This window comes from Atractosteus spatula, chromosome 5, assembly GCF_055471065.1.
Source record: "Atractosteus spatula isolate fAtrSpa1 chromosome 5, fAtrSpa1.hap1, whole genome shotgun sequence".
NCBI lineage: Eukaryota > Metazoa > Chordata > Actinopteri > Semionotiformes > Lepisosteidae > Atractosteus > Atractosteus spatula.
In genome coordinates this window covers 5134754-5154920 of record NC_142710.1, presented here as the reverse complement: position 1 = coordinate 5154920, position 20167 = coordinate 5134754, and the positions used below count along the sequence as shown (strand labels likewise).

Below are 20167 nucleotides of genomic sequence, written 5' to 3'. Positions count from 1 at the left end.
GGCAAATGATAAGCACATAAGAAATTGAGCTACTGTAAATATCTAATATCTAATTAACTAATATAACTTCTTCTCATTTTTATAGGGATGTATTTCCAGTAAAAATTGTAAGTTTTCCTGTTTTTGAAATTAATGTCATTGCATGTGTCAACATATAGTATAAACTCTTCAAATTGTTTCTTAACTTATTTGTCCACTTAGTTATAATACACAGTCTGACCTTGTACTGTACTGTAAGAACTTTGGGATGTTTATTATTGAATCACCTTTGAGATGTTCTGTAGGCTTGGTTGATTAAACATGAATTCTTAAAAGTCTTCAGCATTTCCTCAAACTCTCAGTGATCTCTGTATAATACTCTTTTCATGTAGAATCATCCTTCAATTCAATTATTATTTTTTACATCTATATAAATCACAGTTGATTTTTCAACGCTCCTAATCCTCAAATTACCAGAACATCATATCATTTATCTAAATATGGACAGAAAACCTTCACAATCTGTTGTAAAAGATTAAAGATGAAAGAATTTCAGTATCTTTGACCAGTTTTTCTATAACATCTCTCACTTCCAGATAATGGGGGAAAAAAGAATGATTACTCAATAGGGGTTCTCTGGACATTTATGTCCCCTACCTTGTGTCCTGTTATCAATTGTTGATGATGACCACTGTGAGAAAATAAGGGGTCCAGCACAGAGTTAGTATTGAAATGCTCACATTACATCCCAAAACAGATTGAATTTCCAGGTATGTGTAGAGCCATATTTGCCTTCATTGACTGCAGTTCAGAACGAGGAAGAAAACGTTTGGTGAGGTCAGCAGGCCCTACTACATTGTAAACAAGCAGGCTTGTGCATACATCTCTTTAATACCATAGACATTTTGATCTTAGCCATAAAACTATATTTAATGCACATCTTAACCTTGGTCTGAAATATAATAATGATAAAAAAGATTTCTTAAACTGCAAAGATTTTTTCTATTTTTCTGTCAAACGCTCATATCAAATTTCTCATTGGGCTCTCTTTTCATCTGTTTTGGTTCACTACCATAATTCATATGACAAACTGTCAGGCTTCATAATCATATAAACTCCGAAGTAGAGAAAATTGCAATAAACATCCAAAATTAAGAATACTTGAACCCCAATCAATTTCTGTTGCAATGAAGCACATACTTTAGACCAAGCAAATTTTGCTGCTGTATTAGTTTACATATAATATTATGAAACTGACACATAGAAGGTGATATGTTTTTAGATACTTTATCTAGACTGCCAATTTGCATGAGTGCAATTGAATTTAATTCAGCATATTGACTTCAAGATAAGCACAACTTGTACTTCTTTGCTTGTACAGTTCCCTGATCTTGTTGAGAAACTTGTCGATGGCACCAATATCAGTGCCTATGTTTATTCAATGTCTCTTGGCCAGTTGAAGATCCCTTGGAAAAGGAAACAATTTGACTTTCTGCTGATCCAGTCCAGTTTTGATCCATATAGATCCATACAGTTTTGTATGCAAGCACTATGTTCTGCACAGCCAAATGCTTGACAGTGAGGCATCATTTAAAATAGGGGAACATTTAAAATATATACCTGAGTTGAGAAAATCTTGTTTTGGTTAACATTGTGTGGAGACCAAACCTCCCTTTTTGCTTGGAGGAACTAGTGAGCAGGAAGGGCTGCTTAACGTCACAATTCACCCGAACTCTTGCTCTCGCCCGTGGCATGAAAAGTGGACAGCATGGCGACTATACAGTACCTTCACAAAGTTCCCAATTTTGTGCTTGATTCAAAAATTGTAGACCTTTGCGATACCGTCAATTTATTTTGTTAACATGATTTGATAACCGGTCTAAAAAATTGGGACTGCCGTTCCCCTTTAAGGAATTAACTTGCATGAACTGCACAATTGTTTGGTTCAAGTTCGTTATGAAGATTTCAGTGAGAAATACAGTTTATATGCCTCAATCTGCAGCAGAATCTGTTTTGTACTACAGAAGATTCTTCTCCTTATCATCACACATCTAATATTACCTGCCAGTATTAGACTCACACTCACTGTATCTGCCTGGTCTCCAGATGTAGTCTTCCATGAGATCTGCCAAGGTGATTACAACACTCCACCACACTCTGTCACCTCAGAAAAAGTTAATTTCATCTCACAGTTCTCAGCAGGTTTCTCCTGAGCAATAACTGCAAGAGCAAATGGAAAGCTTTAAGTATATATGCAATATCCCATGTGTATAAAATATAAATATATACACCAGCAGCTCTTAAGCAAAGGTTTACAGATGTGTCGAGGTTTCTCAGCAGAACAAAATATCATCCCAGATGCCTTCTTCAAATATGAAATTTTCCTCTCCAGATATTCACAGAAATACCAATGCGATTAGAGATGTCAAATTAAAATAGTTCAGCTGGGTAGCTGCGTCAGCATGCGTAGGCTGCAAAGGAACAAGTAATAGGTTTATTCCCTGCTGAAAAGAGAAGAAAGAAAACACAGCGTTTCGGCCGTGAAGCCTTCTTCAGGTGTGTGAACACCTTTTCTTTTCAGCATAGAATAAACCTATTACTTGTTCCATCAAATTAAATTGTTGTTTTTTAAGATATACTGTATATTGTTACATAATGAGGGAAAACAATTACAAGAGCTTTACAAAAATGTAATAAATAGATACTGTCAAAAATCTGATTCTGACACCAACTTGCTAGACCAGAAAATAATTAAGAATTTAATCCACTTACATTCAAGAAATACCAAGTGTTGTGCATCTTGTGTGTTCTTTGATTGTAAAGCTCTGATGATAAGAGTAACAATTACACTGAAGCTTATTAATATAATACAAATATGTATTAAGTATAAATAACAAAAGTATTCAACAAACAAAATTGTTGCACTGTAGACAGATATTTAGAATCACTGAGTTACTGAATTCTAATTACTTTAGATTTAAATAATTCCATTATTTTGCCCCTTGTGAAGTTGTGATGCAAGTAAACCCCAAACACACCTTATCAGGCCAAAGAGTAAACCTCCATCCAAAAAAAATGGATCTCCAAGGAAGATGAAAGATGATGATGATCATCTTATCATTTTTCTTTTTGTTTCTATCTCCCTCTTATGGAGGCTGTCTTAGTGAACTCTCTAGGAACAGTTCTTCATTGTTGTCTTAACAGTTGAAAATGAAAGTGAAATGTATTTACCTGAGTAAATCAATAATAATGAAATAATTTAACAGTGATGATTATATTTTTAGTAGTTATAAAACAGTAGTATTCCCTTTCATTATCTGTGTCTCCTCCTATGTTTGCTTGCCTCTTAGAGCAGTGACAACCAGGTAAATATTATCAATCTATATGCATTTTTCCAAACCTCCTACGTAAGATAATCAGTTTGGGAAATGCAAATGATGATAGCTTTGTTGAATCTCAGCTACCCTCTCCAGTCCCAACAATATACATTAACATATAAACAAATATTCACGTATATTCAGCCTGTAGCCTGCATCGGAGCAAACTTCGTGAAGGAGATTTCCCCCAATTCCTCATGGAACAGTGACTTTGTGGAGAGAAGTTTATGGAGAATAAAATATTCACATGATAGTAAAATGAACTTTTTTACACTTTTAAAACTCATAATATTTTATGTTAAAATTAAATTTCATCCGGTTTCTTAGATTCATACTGTACGTATTCTATGTACGAAATATTGACATAAAGCTCTTATTCTGTCACCCCAGTTCAAGAATATTCACTTACCTGCAGTGGATAGATTAAATATTTAATAGTACAAAACTTTGAGATATTGCCGAGTTTATCTAATTTAGTTTACTTTGAATCTACTCTGTTCACCGTGAATGAATGTGTTTTGTTACTTGTGCTGTCATTTTTGTACTGGGATAGTCAAGATGAAGTGTATTTATTGATGCACAGCTTTGAATAAACAGAGAGCGGTACTGCCAAGTTTTCCTTCGTTTACTTTGCCCATTTTCAGTCGAGGCTGCTCAACATGAATGAACACTTTTGTGCAGGGACAGACGAGATGACATTCAATTGCATCAAACTGCGAGTGGAGAAAAATGTGTTTAAATTCAGAAAGCATTTAGACCGTGAGCTGTGTAACCAACGAGTGCTGTCTTGCAAGGGTGTTCCTTTTTATAATAGTGTGGCCCTGAACACACGCACACTTGAAGTCCACACTTGCTCTACATCACAGAGGTGTGGACTTGGAGGAAGGGCTTAGTGTGGCATTTAAGACACGGCCCTTTATACTTAACGAATGATCCCTGGATAGACGTTGGCTTTTGTCCAGCTTTGTTAACCACATAATATATTAAAAGCATGCAGTTTTCAGAGAGCATTATCTTTCCTATGAATATTCTTATATGTTTCTAGTCCTTGGCAGAAATTCTGTTTTTATAATGTTAAAACAGCTTTGGTTCTTTGTGACCTTAATAAGACTGTGGCCTACATCTGCACAATTCTTCATTCTTCCTATGGGTTAATTGTGGAGATCTTTACCACACAGTTCAACAGAGATTTACCATTCTGACCTGGATGATCCCCAAGCCTTTTGGGAGAATGTTCTATGGACAGATGTGTCAAAAGTGGAACTTTTTGGATGACATGGGTCCCATTATGGCTAGCATAAAGCAAACACTGTATTCCACAGTAAGAACATCATACCAACAGTCAAACATGGAGGTGGGAGTGTGATGGTGTGGGGATGCTTTGCTGCCTCAGGACCTGGATGACTGGGCAAAATTGAAGGAACCATGAATTCTGCTCTGTGTCAGAAAATTCTTCAGGAGAATGTCCGGTCATCTGTCTGTGAGCTGAAGCTGAAGCGTAGTTACTGTAGGTCATGCAGCAAGACAATGATCCAAAACACAAAAGCAAGTCCACATCAGAATGGCTGAAAAGAAGCAAAATTAAGGTTTTGGAGTGGCCTAGTCCAAGTCCAGACTTAAACCCAATAGAAACCTGAAATGAGCAGTTCATGCTTGAAGACCTACCAGTGTTTCTGAATTAAAGCAGTTCTGCGAGGAAGAGTGGGCTAAAAGTGATGTGAAAGACTGATATTGAATTATAGGAAGAGTTTGGTTGCAGTCACTGCAGGTAAAGGTGACGCAACCAGTTATTAAGTGTAAGGGGGCAATTACTTTTTCACACATGGGTGGGGATATGGGTGTTGGATAACCTTGTTTATTAAATAAATGAAATAATCATAATAAAAAAGTGTTATTTTTTCACTCAGATTCCCTTTATCTAATATTAGATTTTGTCTAAAGATCAGAAAACATCCAGTGTGACAATTATGCAATAATAGAGGAAATCAGGAAGGGGGCAAATACTTCTTCTCGGAACTGTATTTACCAATATGACATACATCTTATGTCTGAACTATGTTTTAACAGGTAATAATTTTTTGGTGTCTGTCTTCACTTACAAGCAGGAATGAAGAGGCAGCTGAAAGAGATGGTAGGTGCTGTAGGTGCAAAGAAGGTTCTTGTTGAGTTGATCCTGTAAATACAAATTAAACTAACAAAGTTTCAGATTTATAATGTTCTTCATTTTACAATTGAAATTGCATACAAGTCCTTTTCAATGTGATGGCCAGAGATTAGGTCCTTCCTACCTGCTTGGTCATTAGATATCCTGTGAAAAGCAGCATTTAAATCCTGAACTATGTTTTAACAGGTAATATTTTTTTGGTGTCTGTCTTCACTTACAGGAGGGAATGAAGAGGCAGCTGAAAGAGATGGTAGGTGCTGTACGGTGGTCAAAGAGTTCTTCACAATATTAATTCAATTCAATTCAGTTTTATCTGTATAGCGCTTTTTAAAATGGACATTGTCACAAAGCAGCTTTACAGATTTCCAGGCCTGAACCCCCAGTGAGCAAGCCTAAGGCAACAGTGGCAAGGAACAACTCCCTCAGACTAAAGTAGGAAGAAACCTTGAGAGGACCCAAGGCTCGAAAGACGGAGCCTATCCTCCTCTGGCCACAAGTATTTTTAGCTCCGTCATGTATAGTGATGTCCAACAGTGTCCAGAATGTTCAGTTAGTTTCCTTCGGTTGCGATTTTAACTGGGAAGTTGAGTTCGGGGGTGGGGGAGAAAGTACACCAGGGTCGGTCAGTCCGGTGGCCTTCGAGTCTGGCAGGTGCTCAGATGAGCAGGACTGCAATATCGGCTTTAGCAGAGGTAGGAGAGAAAGGGCTTGGTAGAGAATCTGCTGTTGATTTTATGACTGGTAGAAGGAGCTGGATTCTGCATCTGGACCTCCAAACAGTCCACCTCAGAAGGGATGGATAGAAAAGAAATAAAGTATGACTGAATGACAATGAAAGCAGAAATTGGTAGGTTGCATGACCTGCTTTTTCTAAGTCTTTATCTGCAGGCTTCACTAAACAAAAATGTTTTTAGCTTAGATTTGAAAAGCATTACAGTAATCCAATCTGAACTAGTAAGTGCATGGACTAATTTTTCAGCATCATGGAGAGATAGCAGCCTCCTAAGCTTGGCAATGTAGAAGAAGGCTACTCTAGAAATATTTTTTATGTGAGTATCAAATGAAAGATCAGAATCTATAGTAATACTGAGGTCTTTAATTACTGTACTGGGAGCAACAGAGAAGCCGCCTACAGTCAAGGTATATTCAGCTAGCCTAGTTTTAGCAGCCTTAGGACCAAGCGCCAGCACGTCTGTTTTGTTAGAATTAAGCACAAGGAAGTTGCATGCCATCCAGCTTCTAATGTCTTTCAGACAGTTTTCTATCTTAGAAAATAGAGATACTTCATCTATTTTGACTGATATGTACAGCTGAGTATCATCTGTATAAAAGTGAAGTTAATTTCATGCTTACGAATTATATGACCAAGGGGTAACATATACAAGGAAAACAGCAAAGGACCAAGCACTGAACCTTGAGGGACCCCATATTTTACCCTGATAAGCTCAGAGTATTCATTATTTATATGTACAAATTGATAGCGATCATTTAGGTAGGATCTGAACCAGGAGGGTGCCTGTCCACTTATGCCAACAAGGTTTTCAAGTCTGTTTAATAGAATGTTATGATCTATGGTATCAAACACTCTACTGAGATCTAATAACACAAGCACAGAGATGCAGCCATGGTCAGTGGAGAGATGTATAGTAGGTCATTCAATACTACATAACTGTTTTGCTACAGCTTTCTCTAGGACATTAGAGTTAAAAGGAAGATTAGAAATAGGTCTATAATTTGATAGGTCACTAGGGCCAAGATTTGTTTTCTTGATAAGAGGTTTAATGACAGCCATTTTTAGAGATTTGGTACATATCCAAGATTTAGAGACAAATTTATAATATTTAAAAAATGGTTTATCAATAGTGGGTAGAAGTTCCTTAATAAATATCTTGGGGATAGGTTCAACCAAGCAAGTAGATGATTTAGAAGAAGATGTTTAAATAATGTATTCAAAAACTATTATTAATCATATTCTTCTGCAAAACTAACACATTTTATAGTCTTATTATTATCTGCCCATGTGTGCCAAATGTGGTGGGGTATTCAGACAATTACTCCAAACTCGAATTAAAATTTTTCAATTTTACAATTGAAATTTTGAATTTTCAATGTGTTGGCCAGAGACTAGATACTTCCTTCCTGCTTGGTCATTAGATATCCTGTGACACTTTTAAATGCTTCTTTTTGCAGTTTTTGGATATTTAATGTAATCTGCCCTCCCTAGTTTCCCTTTGAAGTTGAATTCAGCTTCTTACTCCACCCTTATCACTGCACAGTAGGGCTACTGCAGTAACATGGCTGCCATGTTTCCCCCAGGTGGGATAGGGCTGCAGTGGTACAGGAACAGGAAGTGATGCTCTATTTCCTGTTTAACTCTTTATTCCTTACAGGATCGTAGTAGGACTGCAAGTGTGTTGCACCTACACACTATGACTTACCATCAATTTTTCGGCAATTATCACCGTCTTCTAAAGCCATCCATGAAAATACATAAACCTGTCATACCAATGTGGCAATTGCTAAAAGCACCAAATACAACCACCAGACTGACAATGATACAAAACATATGGCCTGTGCAACCAAGGGTTCTTTAGGAAACAATGACCAACAATCAGATTTAAATCCATTTGTGGAGCATTTTACTTGTGTAAGAAAAAAAGAAGTCAGAACTCCACAAATTAGGCAAAAACTTCACAGAGTTGTGGTAATGTGTTGTAGGTGTCTTGCACTTATTTTGTGAAAGGAATATAATCCCATATAATGACATTTACAGCCAGGGAGATGTTTATATGTAGGAATGCAAAAGTCTTAAGTTTAGAATTTCACCTCCACCAGTTTTGTTAAAGTATGGTTAAATTCTAATACGGATTAGATAATCAACCTTGATCCTTTATTGCCTTTATAATCATAAGACCCCTACCTGCAAAGATTTTGTTCATTGCTTAGCAATTTAATGTATTTAGGTATAAAGTAGTCTTTATACAGGGGATCTGATACCAGTGGGTAGGTGAGTATACACCTATCTCTTGCTTTACTGATCTAATTCATTTAAAAAGTTATCCAAAAATAATAAAAATGTCTATACAGTACATATTATTTACTAATTTATTTACAGGACCTTCTGAATGATAGGTATGCACTTTACCCCACTGTACCAAAGCGTTGCTCAGATAACTGAAACAGACACGTCAAAATGTTTCCAAAATAATGAACAGGGCAAAGAAATTGATGCACGTTTACGAATAAAGTGTAATATGATACTACTACCAGCAATATAGATATATTAGATTGTAGATTATGTAGATTCATAAATTATTATCATTAATGATGTTAACTTGATGCTCTTGTGAAAGACTAAAGAGCTTCAGTTCCTTTTGCCTGTATATATAACATTCCTTCCATTCCCCAGATCCATTGCTAGGTAAACATTTAGAGATAATAAAGCCAAACATTAGTATAGGACTCTATTGTGCTCTTTTCTAAACTGTTGCTGTTTGCTTTTGAAGAGAGCATAGCATAGCCTAGGTCAACTGATTAAAATGTGAATTGTGTGCTTATTTAAGTACTGTTCTGTTTTCTGTATACAGAAGTATTAGTGGTGGGGCTTTGTGGTAATACAAACAGATATTACACCTTCTGTTACGTTAATTAAGTGTTTTTTAGCGTTAAACACAGCAGTATTCATGATCTCTCCCAAGAGTGTACCACACTCTGTTCTTAACTCCTGTTGTCTATATTTGCAGTGAGGACAGTAGCAGTGAATGAGAAACAGAATAAAGAGAAGTGTGATACAAAGAGTAAGTACTGCTTTGTTTTTTGCATTTAAATTGTGGAATCATTTAACAGTGTGCTTTTACAGTCATAAGAACAGGTTTTACACTTTTTCTGTTTTTCTAGTCAAGTCTTTTTTTCTGCTAAATACAGCTGCTCTTGATGTACACTCCTGCCCTCTCATTTAAGGTGGGTGTTGTGTTCTGTTGTTAACTCCTGGTATCTGTATTTGTAGAGAGAATAGCAGAGCTTGAGAAACAGAATAAAGAGCTGTGTGATGAGAACAGTAAGTACTGCTCTGTTTTCTGTATGTTTGAAGTATAGCAGCATTATCAGCAATAATGATGGTCTGGTAGGAATACAAAGAGACAAAGTATCGCAGGTTTTTTAGTGTAGACTTTTTTAGTTTTTAATACATTTCAGTACATTTTAATCTGCCCTTGATTTGTACTCTATCTTTCACTAAGCAGGTTTCTGTTATGATCCAATCAGGGACAGCTATGTAATGTGCTAAATACTGGCTTTAACTTTCCTGGCTTAGGAAATGACAGTCGAATGTCAGTGCTGTTGCTTCACTCCAAAAGAATGCCCAGAACATTAACTGAAAAATGTAAAACACTGAGCTAAGAGAAAGTTAGCTTACCTGGGTTTCCTCCAGAAGCCAAGCGGAACTTGCATGTAGCATGGAATGAATGAAACGTGCATATGATGCAAGTGTGTGCTTGTTTAAATTCACATGTGCAGTGCATGGGTAGCCCTATGAGGTGAGTGAAGTAGTGCAGGTCACCAAACAGGTGGCAACACCAACAGCTCGCAGCAGTAGCCAGACTGGCTTACTTGACCTGGAACTTCGTGGTGAGCAGGGGAAATTATGCATTGACCCCGAAGAGCAGGCTGATGCAGAAGCAGGAGAAACGTTTGATTGATGAAGTTTTCTAGAAAGAATCAATATGAACATATTCAAGGAGATGCCCCCAAAAATGAGGGAATATGCAGCTTCAGGTTTTGGGAGGGAGAAAAGTCATGGGATAATGCTGCACCTATTGGACGCCAGCTGAAGGAGGGGTAAATGGGATGGAGGACCCATTGCTGTAGCAGCCTAGGCCACAGTGCTAGGGACAGCATGAGCTGAAGGAGGAGGCCTGAATCTGACGCAGACTGATGCTTACACGCGCAGGGACAGTTAAATGAATGATGGGGAGAGGGGAGAGACAAAACAACAGATATGGGCTGGGGTCACAGATGCTGTGGGCTGGATGCCCAACAAGAAATGGAAAGGGGAAAAAGAGAGAGATTGGAGCAGGCGCAAATAGGAAGAGAGAAAAAGGAAGAGAAACTGAGAGACAGAATGTCTGCAGGCTTTCAAAGTTTCTGGAAGGCTTGACGACAGCAGGAGAACTGAAAGAAAAGCTCAGATGATACAGCAGTAGCACAGCAAACTGGTTTTCAGTAGAGGGTTGATGTTGAGATTGAAGAAGCGAGAAAGTGACTCCAGTCGTGGCTTGTAGGAGATGAACAAGATGAAGGTCCAGTCAGCGCTGGGTGTGAAGCACGTTCTTCTGTGACAAAAACCAAATGCAGAGGGCTAGAAAGATGTTGGCAGTGCCATGTACTGCTAGGAAACTTTTTATATGTAGAAAAAGGAGAGAAATTTAACTTTGACCTGAACCTCTATTCAGTAACACCAGTTGTTCGTTTGCAGAATTTATATTGGACACATTTCAAATCTCATCCATTTCTTATTTGTTTCCACTTGTGTCTTCTAGCACATGTCAGTTTTCAGCTTTTAGTTGTCTGCTGAGTTGAACTTTTAGTTTGTTTTAGGAGGCTGACTAATTTGATTCAATTCTTTCACAATATCTAGTTCTACAACCTTATACGGTAACTGTATGTTTATGACATTTCTCAATATCGTTTTTTTCTGTAAATAGGTATCCTCCACATATGTTTTTAAAAGTCTGTATTGTGTCTTATTACTTGCTAGGTTCTGTTGAAGAAAAGATTAGGCATGATCTCTCCCAAGAGTGTATCATGCTCTTTTGTTAACTCCTGTTGTCTATATTTGCAGTGAGGAGAATAGCAGAGCTTGAACAACAGAATAAAGAGCTGTGTGATGAGAACAGTAAGTACTGCTTTGTTTTTTGCATTTAAAATGTGGAATCATTTAACTGTGCTTTTACAGTCCCAAGAACAGGTTTTACACTTGTTCTGTTTTATTGGTCAAGTCTTTTTTACTGCTAAATACAGCTGCCCTTGATGTACACTCCTGCCCTCTCATTTAAGGTGGGTGTTGTGTTCTGTTGTTAACTCCTGTTGTCTATATTTGCAGTGAGGACAGTAGCAGTGAATAAGAAACAGAATAAAGAGAAGTGTGATACGAAGAGTAAGTACTGCTTTGTTTTTTGCATTTAAAATGTGGAATCATTTAACAGGTGCGGTTTTACAGTCATAAGAACAGGTTTTACACTTTTTCTGTTTTTCTAGTCAAGTCTTTTTTACTGCAAAATACAGCTGCCCTTGCTTTATAGTCCTGCCCTCTCATTTAAGGTGGGTCTTGTGTTCTGTTGTTAACTCCTGTTATCTGTATTTGTAGGAAAAATAGCAGAGCTTGAGAAACAAAATGATGAGAACAGTAAGTACTGCTGTTTTTTCTGTATGTTTGAAGTATAGCTGACTACGTACAGTCAAGCCTTTATTGTTAAGATGACTTAAGGGACTTTCAAATAATGGACCTTTAACAGCATTGTCTCTTCATGTATTGACTGTATTTTTCCAGCTTTCAAACAGTAAATGAAGCCCATTGTACTAGTTGTTCTACTACCAGCTATATACAGTAGATATATAGTATTATATGAAGATTCATAAATTATTATCATTAATGATCTTAAGAAACTATTTTCAGCTACCGGAATTTCTTTAGTTACATGATTCCATATTAATATAACCTGTAAAGTGGATGTTTTTAAAAAAGTACTACAACATTTTTTACAAAAATAATGACAGCAAGTATTCATAGGAAAGGATAAAACACTATAGCACTTTATAAAAGCGTACTGTAATATAGTTAGAATGAGCACATCAAATCTTTTCCAAAATAACCACAGTAAGTGATCAAGTTAAAGACTGATGCATAAAAAATTTATGAGGCAGGTGTAATACTGTTGTGTATTTTTATTTTTAGCTAACACTACCAGCCATGTACAGTATGAAATATATACTTATATTCCTAAACTAATATTGTTTATGATGTTCAGAGACATTATTCTTCCATTATTTCTATGCTCAGTTACCAAAATGTCCCTTTAGTTGTAAATGTTCAGATTAATATTCTATATTAAGCGGATTTAATCATGCAGAGTAGAGAAACAAATTAAGTGAAGCAATAATTTCATTAACATTTAACACACTACGAATGCCACCTATCGATCGTCTTTGGCGAATTACATAACGCAAAGCGCCACGTTACAGGTAACGCACTTGAAAGCAATATTGCACATTCTGATTGGCTGTATCTGTAACTGTGCTGGTTGGAGATCAGCGCAGTCACATCGATTCCCATGATGTATGAGCCAAGGAAAAGTGATGCTGGTCTGGGGGGGAGCTAGACAGGATGTGTGCAGCACCATGTGCAGCCCTGGAACATTAATATGTAGGGGAGCAGACGTGCAAGATTCAAATTTGACATCCACCTGAGTCTCTGTTCAACAATACCAGGTCTGCAGTTCTGTTGAAGTCTAACAATAAGATAATGCATGGAAAGAGGTAATGTGCTTAATACTGGCTTTAACTTCCCTGGCTTAGGAAATGACAGTCAAATGTCAGTGCTGTTGCTTCACTCCAAAAGAATCCCCAGAACATTAACTAAAAAATGTAAAACACTGAGCTAAGAGAAAGTTAGCTTACCTGGGTTCCCTCCAGAAGCCAAGCGGAACTGAACATGTAGCATGGAATGAATGAAATGTGCATATGATGCAAGTGTGTGCTTGTTTAAATTCACATGTGCAGTGCATGGGTAGCCCTATGAGGTGAGTGAAGTAGTGCAGGTCACCAAACAGGTGGCAACACCAACAGCTCGCAGCAGTAGCCAGACTGGCTTACTTGACCTGGAACTTTGTGGTAGGCAAGGGAAATTATGCATTGACCCCGAAGAGCAGGCTGATGCAGAAGCAGGAGAAACGTTTGATTGATGAAGTTTTCTAGAAAGAATCAATATGAACATATTCAAGGAGATGCCCCCAAAAATGAGGGAATATGCAGCTTCAGGTTTTGGGAGGGAGAAAAGTCATGGGATAATGCTGCACCTATTGGACGCCAGCTGAAGGAGGGGTAAATGGGATGGAGGACCCATTGCTGTAGCAGCCTAGGCCACAGTGCTAGGGACAGCATGAGCTGAAGGAGGAGGAGGCCTGAATCTGACGCAGACTGATGCTTACACTCGCAGGGACAGTTAAATGAATGATGGGGAGAGGGGAGAGACAAAACAACAGATATGGGCTGGGGTCACAGATGCGGTGGGCTGGATGCCCAACAAGAAATGGAAAGGGGAAAAAGAGAGAGATTGGAGCAGGCGCAAATAGGAAGAGAGAAAAAGGAAGAGAAACTGAGAGACAGAATGTCTGCAGGCTTTCAAAGTTTCTGGAAGGCTTGACGACAGCAGGAGAACTGAAAGAAAAGCTCAGATGATACAGCAGTAGCACAGCAAACTGGTTTTCAGTAGAGGGTTGATGTTGAGATTGAAGAAGCGAGAAAGTGACTCCAGTCGTGGCTTGTAGGAGATGAACAAGATGAAGGTCCAGTCAGCGCTGGGTGTGAAGCACGTTCTTCTGTGACAAAAACCAAATGCAGAGGGCTAGAAAGATGTTGGCAGTGCCATGTACTGCTAGGAAACTTTTTATATGTAGAAAAAGGAGAGAAATTTAACTTTGACCTGAACCTCTATTCAGTAACACCAGTTGTTCGTTTGCAGAATTTATATTGGACACATTTCAAATCTCATCCATTTCTTATTTGTTTCCACTTGTGTCTTCTAGCACATGTCAGTTTTCAGCTTTTAGTTGTCTGCTGAGTTGAACTTTTAGTTTGTTTTAGGAGGCTGACTAATTTGATTCAATTCTTTCACAATATCTAGTTCTACAACCTTATACGGTAACTGTATGTTTATGACATTTCTCAATATCGTTTTTTTCTGTAAATAGGTATCCTCCACATATGTTTTTAAAAGTCTGTATTGTGTCTTATTACTTGCTTGGTTCTGTTGAAGAAAAGATAAGGCATGATCTCTCCCAAGTGTGTATCATGCTCTTTTGTTAACTCCTGTTGTCTATATTTGCAGTGAGGAGAATAGCAGAGCTTGAACAACAGAATAAAGAGCTGTGTGATGAGAACAGTAAGTACTGCTTTGTTTTTTGCATTTAAAATGTGGAATCATTTAACTGTGCTTTTACAGTCCCAAGAACAGGTTTTACACTTGTTCTGTTTTTTTGGTCAAGTCTTTTTTACTGCTAATTACTGCCCTTGATGTACACTGTACACAAATAGCAGAGCTTGAGAAACAAAATGATGAGAACAGTAAGTACTGCTGTTTTTTCTGTATGTTTGAAGTATAGCTGACTACGTACAGTCAAGCCTTTATTGTTAAGATGACTTAAGGGACTTTCAAATAATGGACTTTTAACAGCATTGTCTCTTCATGTATTGACTGTATTTTTCTAGCTTTCAGACAGTAAATCAAGCCCATTGTACCAGTAGTTCTACAAATCAATACTGTGCATGTACTGTATAAATGTGTTATAGAATGTACCGTATACTGAGGATTAGTGTTATCCAGTTATGGCTGAATCCTATTGATTTGCATATTTGGTCCAGAGATATTCTATTTGACTGAGGAGGAAATGTAGGTCAGTCGAGAAACAAAACACAGCAAACAGTTCTGATTCTTAAAAATTTTCTTAAAGACATGCCAATATAATCCCAGTGTTATTATAGTGTTGTTCACTGAGAAAATCAACACTTCTTCATTGTGAAGCAAAAAGTCAGGATGTTGCTGTGTGTCTCCATACTGTGTCTTCCATCAGGTCTCCTCAGGAACAAACACTGTTTCGATACTCCCTCCCTCTCTTTGTCTCTAGCTCACGTGATCTCCCACAAATGTGTCTTTCTGCTGTCACCTTGTTACCCCAAAATAGCCTCTGTGTGCAGAGTGACAATTGTGTGTTTTGGTGGGTTTTTTTTTAATTTTTCAAGGAATTATAGCTCTTCAGTTGAATCCTTTCAAAAAACTCTTTTCTGAATCACTACAGGACTGTCTTTTACTTGTCTGGATACAGTATCTCTTCATCATTCCTTCACTTCCTCCCTGGGTCACTTGCCCGCTTCTCTCACTAAACCAGCATTCCGTCTCTTCACAGCGATCTGTTCCAAGATCAGGCTTTCTAACTACCTCCTGTTCCTTTACAGATGTCGTCGACATAATATCATCCCTAAAGGATTTCGCCTGAAATTTAACACTTCTTCCTTTGACTCTGATACCACCCAGAGGCTTCTAGATTTAATGCCTGAGAAAACCAGGCATTTTGAAAGGTTTTGTAAGTGTCCTAAAAGATATATTTTTATATTTCTTCTTCATTTTGATCTAGGAAGAACCAAAGGTTATTTGTTCATTTGTTTTATAGAGATTTGTCTGCGTACTGTGTTAAGTAACAGTGTTTTTATCTCTTTTTAGAAATTAATGTGAGACGGGCCATGGAAGGTATATTTTTTGTTGTTATCAACAAGTTTATTTCTACGGTTTTATTGAACAGTTCAGGGATATTCATATTTTTGTGAATGTAATATGAATTTCACTAACACAACAGCAATTCAAGCTCCCCCAGCTTCTCTCCCTGTCTGTGTGTCTCATGGAGAGCAAGCTGAGATATGCGAAAAGACAAATTCTTAATACCAGAAAATTGTACAGTATATAGCCAATAAAGTGATCTTATCTTAGCTTAGCGTGTCTTAATTCAGAGAGTGATGTTAATATTAATAGATATATTTGTAAATCTATATGGAATATTATACGGTACAAAGCATTTGGTATAAAAAAGAAGTACACTTGGAAAATTATTAAATTTAGGTCAGAGTGAAAGTCAATAGTTGAGAAACCAATCACGGCTAGATAAGATTTAGGGTGTGGATTACTGTACTGTACATCCACTCCACAGCATGCTGGTGAAATCTGAAAATGTGATCAGTTCAGAATTCATCCTGTGAATCTACACTGGAAAATAGGAAGATACAGATGCAAAAGTGAAGGATGCTAATCCATTTTAGTTTTATTTTATTACAACCAGGTCAGCATATTTTGCAAACTATTTTGTGATTTTTTTTTATTTTGTTAGTATTTAAACCCTTGCTTGCTTACTATTTCTAAATACCCCTGCAGTTAAATGTGCTTTAAACCAATAGATTTTTACACATCATAAATCAATTATTGACAAGTTAATGGGAAAATGGGGTTTATTGTATTTCATTCGATTATATCAATTTGATATAATTTGTTTTTGCTATCAGTCAATAAGTATAAAACATTTTTCACACAATGATCAGATTGAAATGCCAGTACATTACATACATAAATTAAATGGATTCATTGAATGGGATTAGATTTTAGTTTCTAAAATAAACGTGCTGTAAAGTAAAATCTTCTCACTTTGTCCTACATTCTAAATTCTCTCCCTGTTCTTCCTTACCCACAGTGGATGTGTCCCTGGATATAAACACAATCAATTCCTACCTGATGGTGTCAGAAGATGGCACAGAACTGAGGTGGACAGAGCAGCACCAGACTCTCACTGACAATCTTGAGCGGTTTGATGAATACCCCTGTGTACTGGGCTACAGGCTACCAGTAGAGATGAGGTGTGGGTGTTACTGGGAGGTGGAGGTTGGAAACAAGAAGTACTGGGAGCTGGGAGTGGCCCGAGGCTCAGTGTCCAGGAAGGGGCAACTGAGTCTGAGCCCTGCAGCTGGGTTTTGGGTCCTGAGTCTTTGGGATGGGAAGCTGATGGCCCTGACTGACCCAGAGACCCGACTGGACACAAAAGTTCCTACAAGAGTGGGAATCCATGTGGACTATAAGGAGAAGAAGGTCTCCTTCTACAATGCTGTGGATGGCTCCCACATCTACACTTTTGAGGACAAAATAGACAGGAAAATTCAACCATTCTTCTCTCCTGGCAATTATGATACAGATCCCCTTCGTATTACAGAACCTTTAGGGGAATGAACCTACTGCAGGGACAATGGATACAACATCTTCCCTAAGAATATTGAAATTCGATGCCCTACAAAATTATGCATACTGCTAACAAAATAGGAAGGAATGGAAACAGAATGAGTTATTGTCATCTCAATTGGATTATGTGTGTGAAATATTTCTATATTTTATTTGATAATCATTATAGCATTGCACGGTGTGCACAAAGTTATATTTGTCACGGATGAATTCCAGAAAACACAGGGCTTGAATGTATTCACACCCCTAATCATTCTTTTAAAGTTCAGCAGAGACAAATCTCCAGTAATATTCTGCTCTATGGCTGGGCAGTGAAAGTCCTGAGAAATATATAGTTTCCTCTGCCCTTAGGGTGTAAAAGGAGGAAACACAGAGAAGACATTCGGAACCAATGGTTTCGTCACCGTGGTGGAGGCCAGACAGCTCTTTGAAACCTCCCGCCAAACCTCTCCACCTGCAGCACAGACTGGTGAAGGAGAGAAAGATAGACCAGAGAATAATCATCATCATCATCATCATCATCAGCATCATCATAATTGCTTACACTTATATAGCTCTCTTCTGGACACTTCACTCAAAGCGCTTTATAGATAATGGGGACTCCCCTCCACCACCACTGGCAGCCCCACCTGGATGATGCGACGGCAGCATTAGTGCACCAGAATGTATGTGTGCACAGTGCAATTAAACTTTGCACCAGAGACCTGTGTGGAAACTTGATCTACTTTTACTCTGCAACATTCAAAGACACTTCCCACACTCAGGTCATTCAGTAGAGGGCCCCTCAGTGAGACAGAAACAAAATATAGAAGGTTAGAATTTAGAAGCCTGAATGGAGGAGTTTCCACAAAAAAACCTTACTAACAGAGAGTCTCTTAGTTCTTATAGAGCTAGAACAATTCTGCATGGACTAATGGTCAAAAGTACCACAGCAATCAACAGGGGGTATCTTGAAATTGTAATCTAGGCCAAAGGATTATTGACTAAATATTAACTACAGGGGTGTGAATAGGGGTGACACTCGTGTTTTCTGGACATAAATTCTGACAAATACAACTTTGCAAAGCAGTTAAGGAATGAAAAACACCATATAACAGAATTATTACAGATTAAGAATTACAGATTGGATATGTGTGTTGCTTTAAAAAAAGAATTATGCTGTTATCTATTTCACTGGGTGGTGCTGAAGGGACAACTGAGACAATGGTATAATTTCTGTATTTTTTCAAACGATGCAGTCTTGTTGCTTGAAGTTGGCTTCACGCACGGAATGTAAATGTGGAACTTGTTAAAGCCCAGAGACATGATCTAAGATTTAAGATGCTTATTCTGCATGTTCATTATAAACTTTTTGCTCAGACATTTATACAAGGAAATTGTGCTTAATGTACATTTGAGCAGTTTGTCATGTTTCACTAGGTATGTTCATTGAGATGCAGTTATATGAGTGGTGCACTAAACAGTTTGCTTCACTAATCTTTACATTAACTTTATGTGATGTATATCCATATACAGACATACTTCTGTATTGCTAACTATTAGGGGGAGTGTCACTTTAGCTTGTTTGTTCCACAGTATAAAAGACCATCTTTAGTTACTTATTTTCAAATTCGGTGGTTGCAAGACGTTCTCCCATATGCATATGAAATAAAGAGACTTCTACACAGACACCTGGACTGTGTCATCTGTATGACACAACAGTGCTAATAAATACAGACAGCATTCCAGATGTACACAATAGCCTTAGATGTTGTCAGATGGAAGGTCCATGTTTGTTCCTTTACTTTAGAACACGGGTTAGAAATGAAGGAATGTTCACAGGACTGTTTCTTTACTAACATGCACAACTTCATACATTTAATGAATTACGTACTGTATATCACATATTTCAGACCTATAAAGTCTCAAATGTCTATTTCATGTCTATATGTCTCAAAAAGGGAGATGTACTGTATAACGTCAAAGGTGTGTTGAAGTGTAAATGTATTTTAACTACAGTAAAATCCAATCTAATTGTTTACTAACTTTAGTTTTTAATAAGAAATGTATTTATGTTGGTTATATTTTTTTAATGTCTTGTATTCATGAATAATCCAGTCCAGACTGGCTGTAGGAACAGGAAAATACAATATTTCTAAATATTCTAAAGATATAACAGCACAGCACATAGCATAGCAAAAGGTCTACTAAGACATTCTGCTGAATACAACATATACTGTAAATTGCTGTATATTGATTTCTTGAGATTGTTGTGGCCCATATCTGGGACTTGTCCTTTAACAAAGAGCTCTAATATGTATGTTTAACACTTGAACTTGAAATGTGGAGTTTGGACTCATATTGTGAAATAAAATAAATGGCTAGACTCTGTAGGTTGTGTCTACATATTAAAGGGGATACTATTTAGCCCATTTAGTCTTTTTATGGTTGGTAACTGATCTAAGGATCTTACCCCACTGTGTCTTAAAAGAAGACAGGGAGTCATCTTAAAAAATATGGTATAGCAACATGTTCCAGACTCCTATAGCATCTGTTCCCAAGCTGCTGTGTGAAGGTGGTGGTCATTCTTGATCTTGTCATCCACAACTAGGTGGCCTGACC

General features: G+C 37.5%; 1 protein-coding gene across 5 annotated transcripts in view; it reads left to right on the top strand.

The window, feature by feature from the left end:
- LOC148833651 (E3 ubiquitin-protein ligase TRIM21-like) overlaps positions 1-19934 on the top strand; it is a 59674-nt gene extending 39740 nt beyond the window's left edge. For 2 of the 5 annotated variants that reach the window (XM_088915513.1, XM_088915512.1), the window contains exons 3-13: positions 86-107; positions 5424-5487; positions 5741-5770; positions 9264-9317; positions 9527-9577; positions 11360-11413; positions 11621-11674; positions 11885-11923; positions 14624-14677; positions 16013-16039; positions 17028-19934. In XM_088915513.1, coding sequence (XP_088771639.1) covers position 9577; positions 11360-11413; positions 11621-11674; positions 11885-11923; positions 14624-14677; positions 16013-16039; positions 17028-17557 — 759 coding nt within the window. In that variant the 5' untranslated portion in view covers positions 86-107; positions 5424-5487; positions 5741-5770; positions 9264-9317; positions 9527-9576 and the 3' untranslated portion in view covers positions 17558-19934. Of the gene's footprint in view, positions 1-85; positions 108-4937; positions 5488-5740; positions 5771-9263; positions 9318-9526; positions 9578-11359; positions 11414-11620; positions 11675-11884; positions 11924-14623; positions 14678-15118; positions 15876-16012; positions 16040-17027 lie in introns of those variants that run through there. The other 3 variants (XM_088915514.1, XM_088915521.1, XM_088915511.1) reach the window with 3 other exon arrangements.
- Positions 19935-20167: the final 233 nt, after the last annotated feature.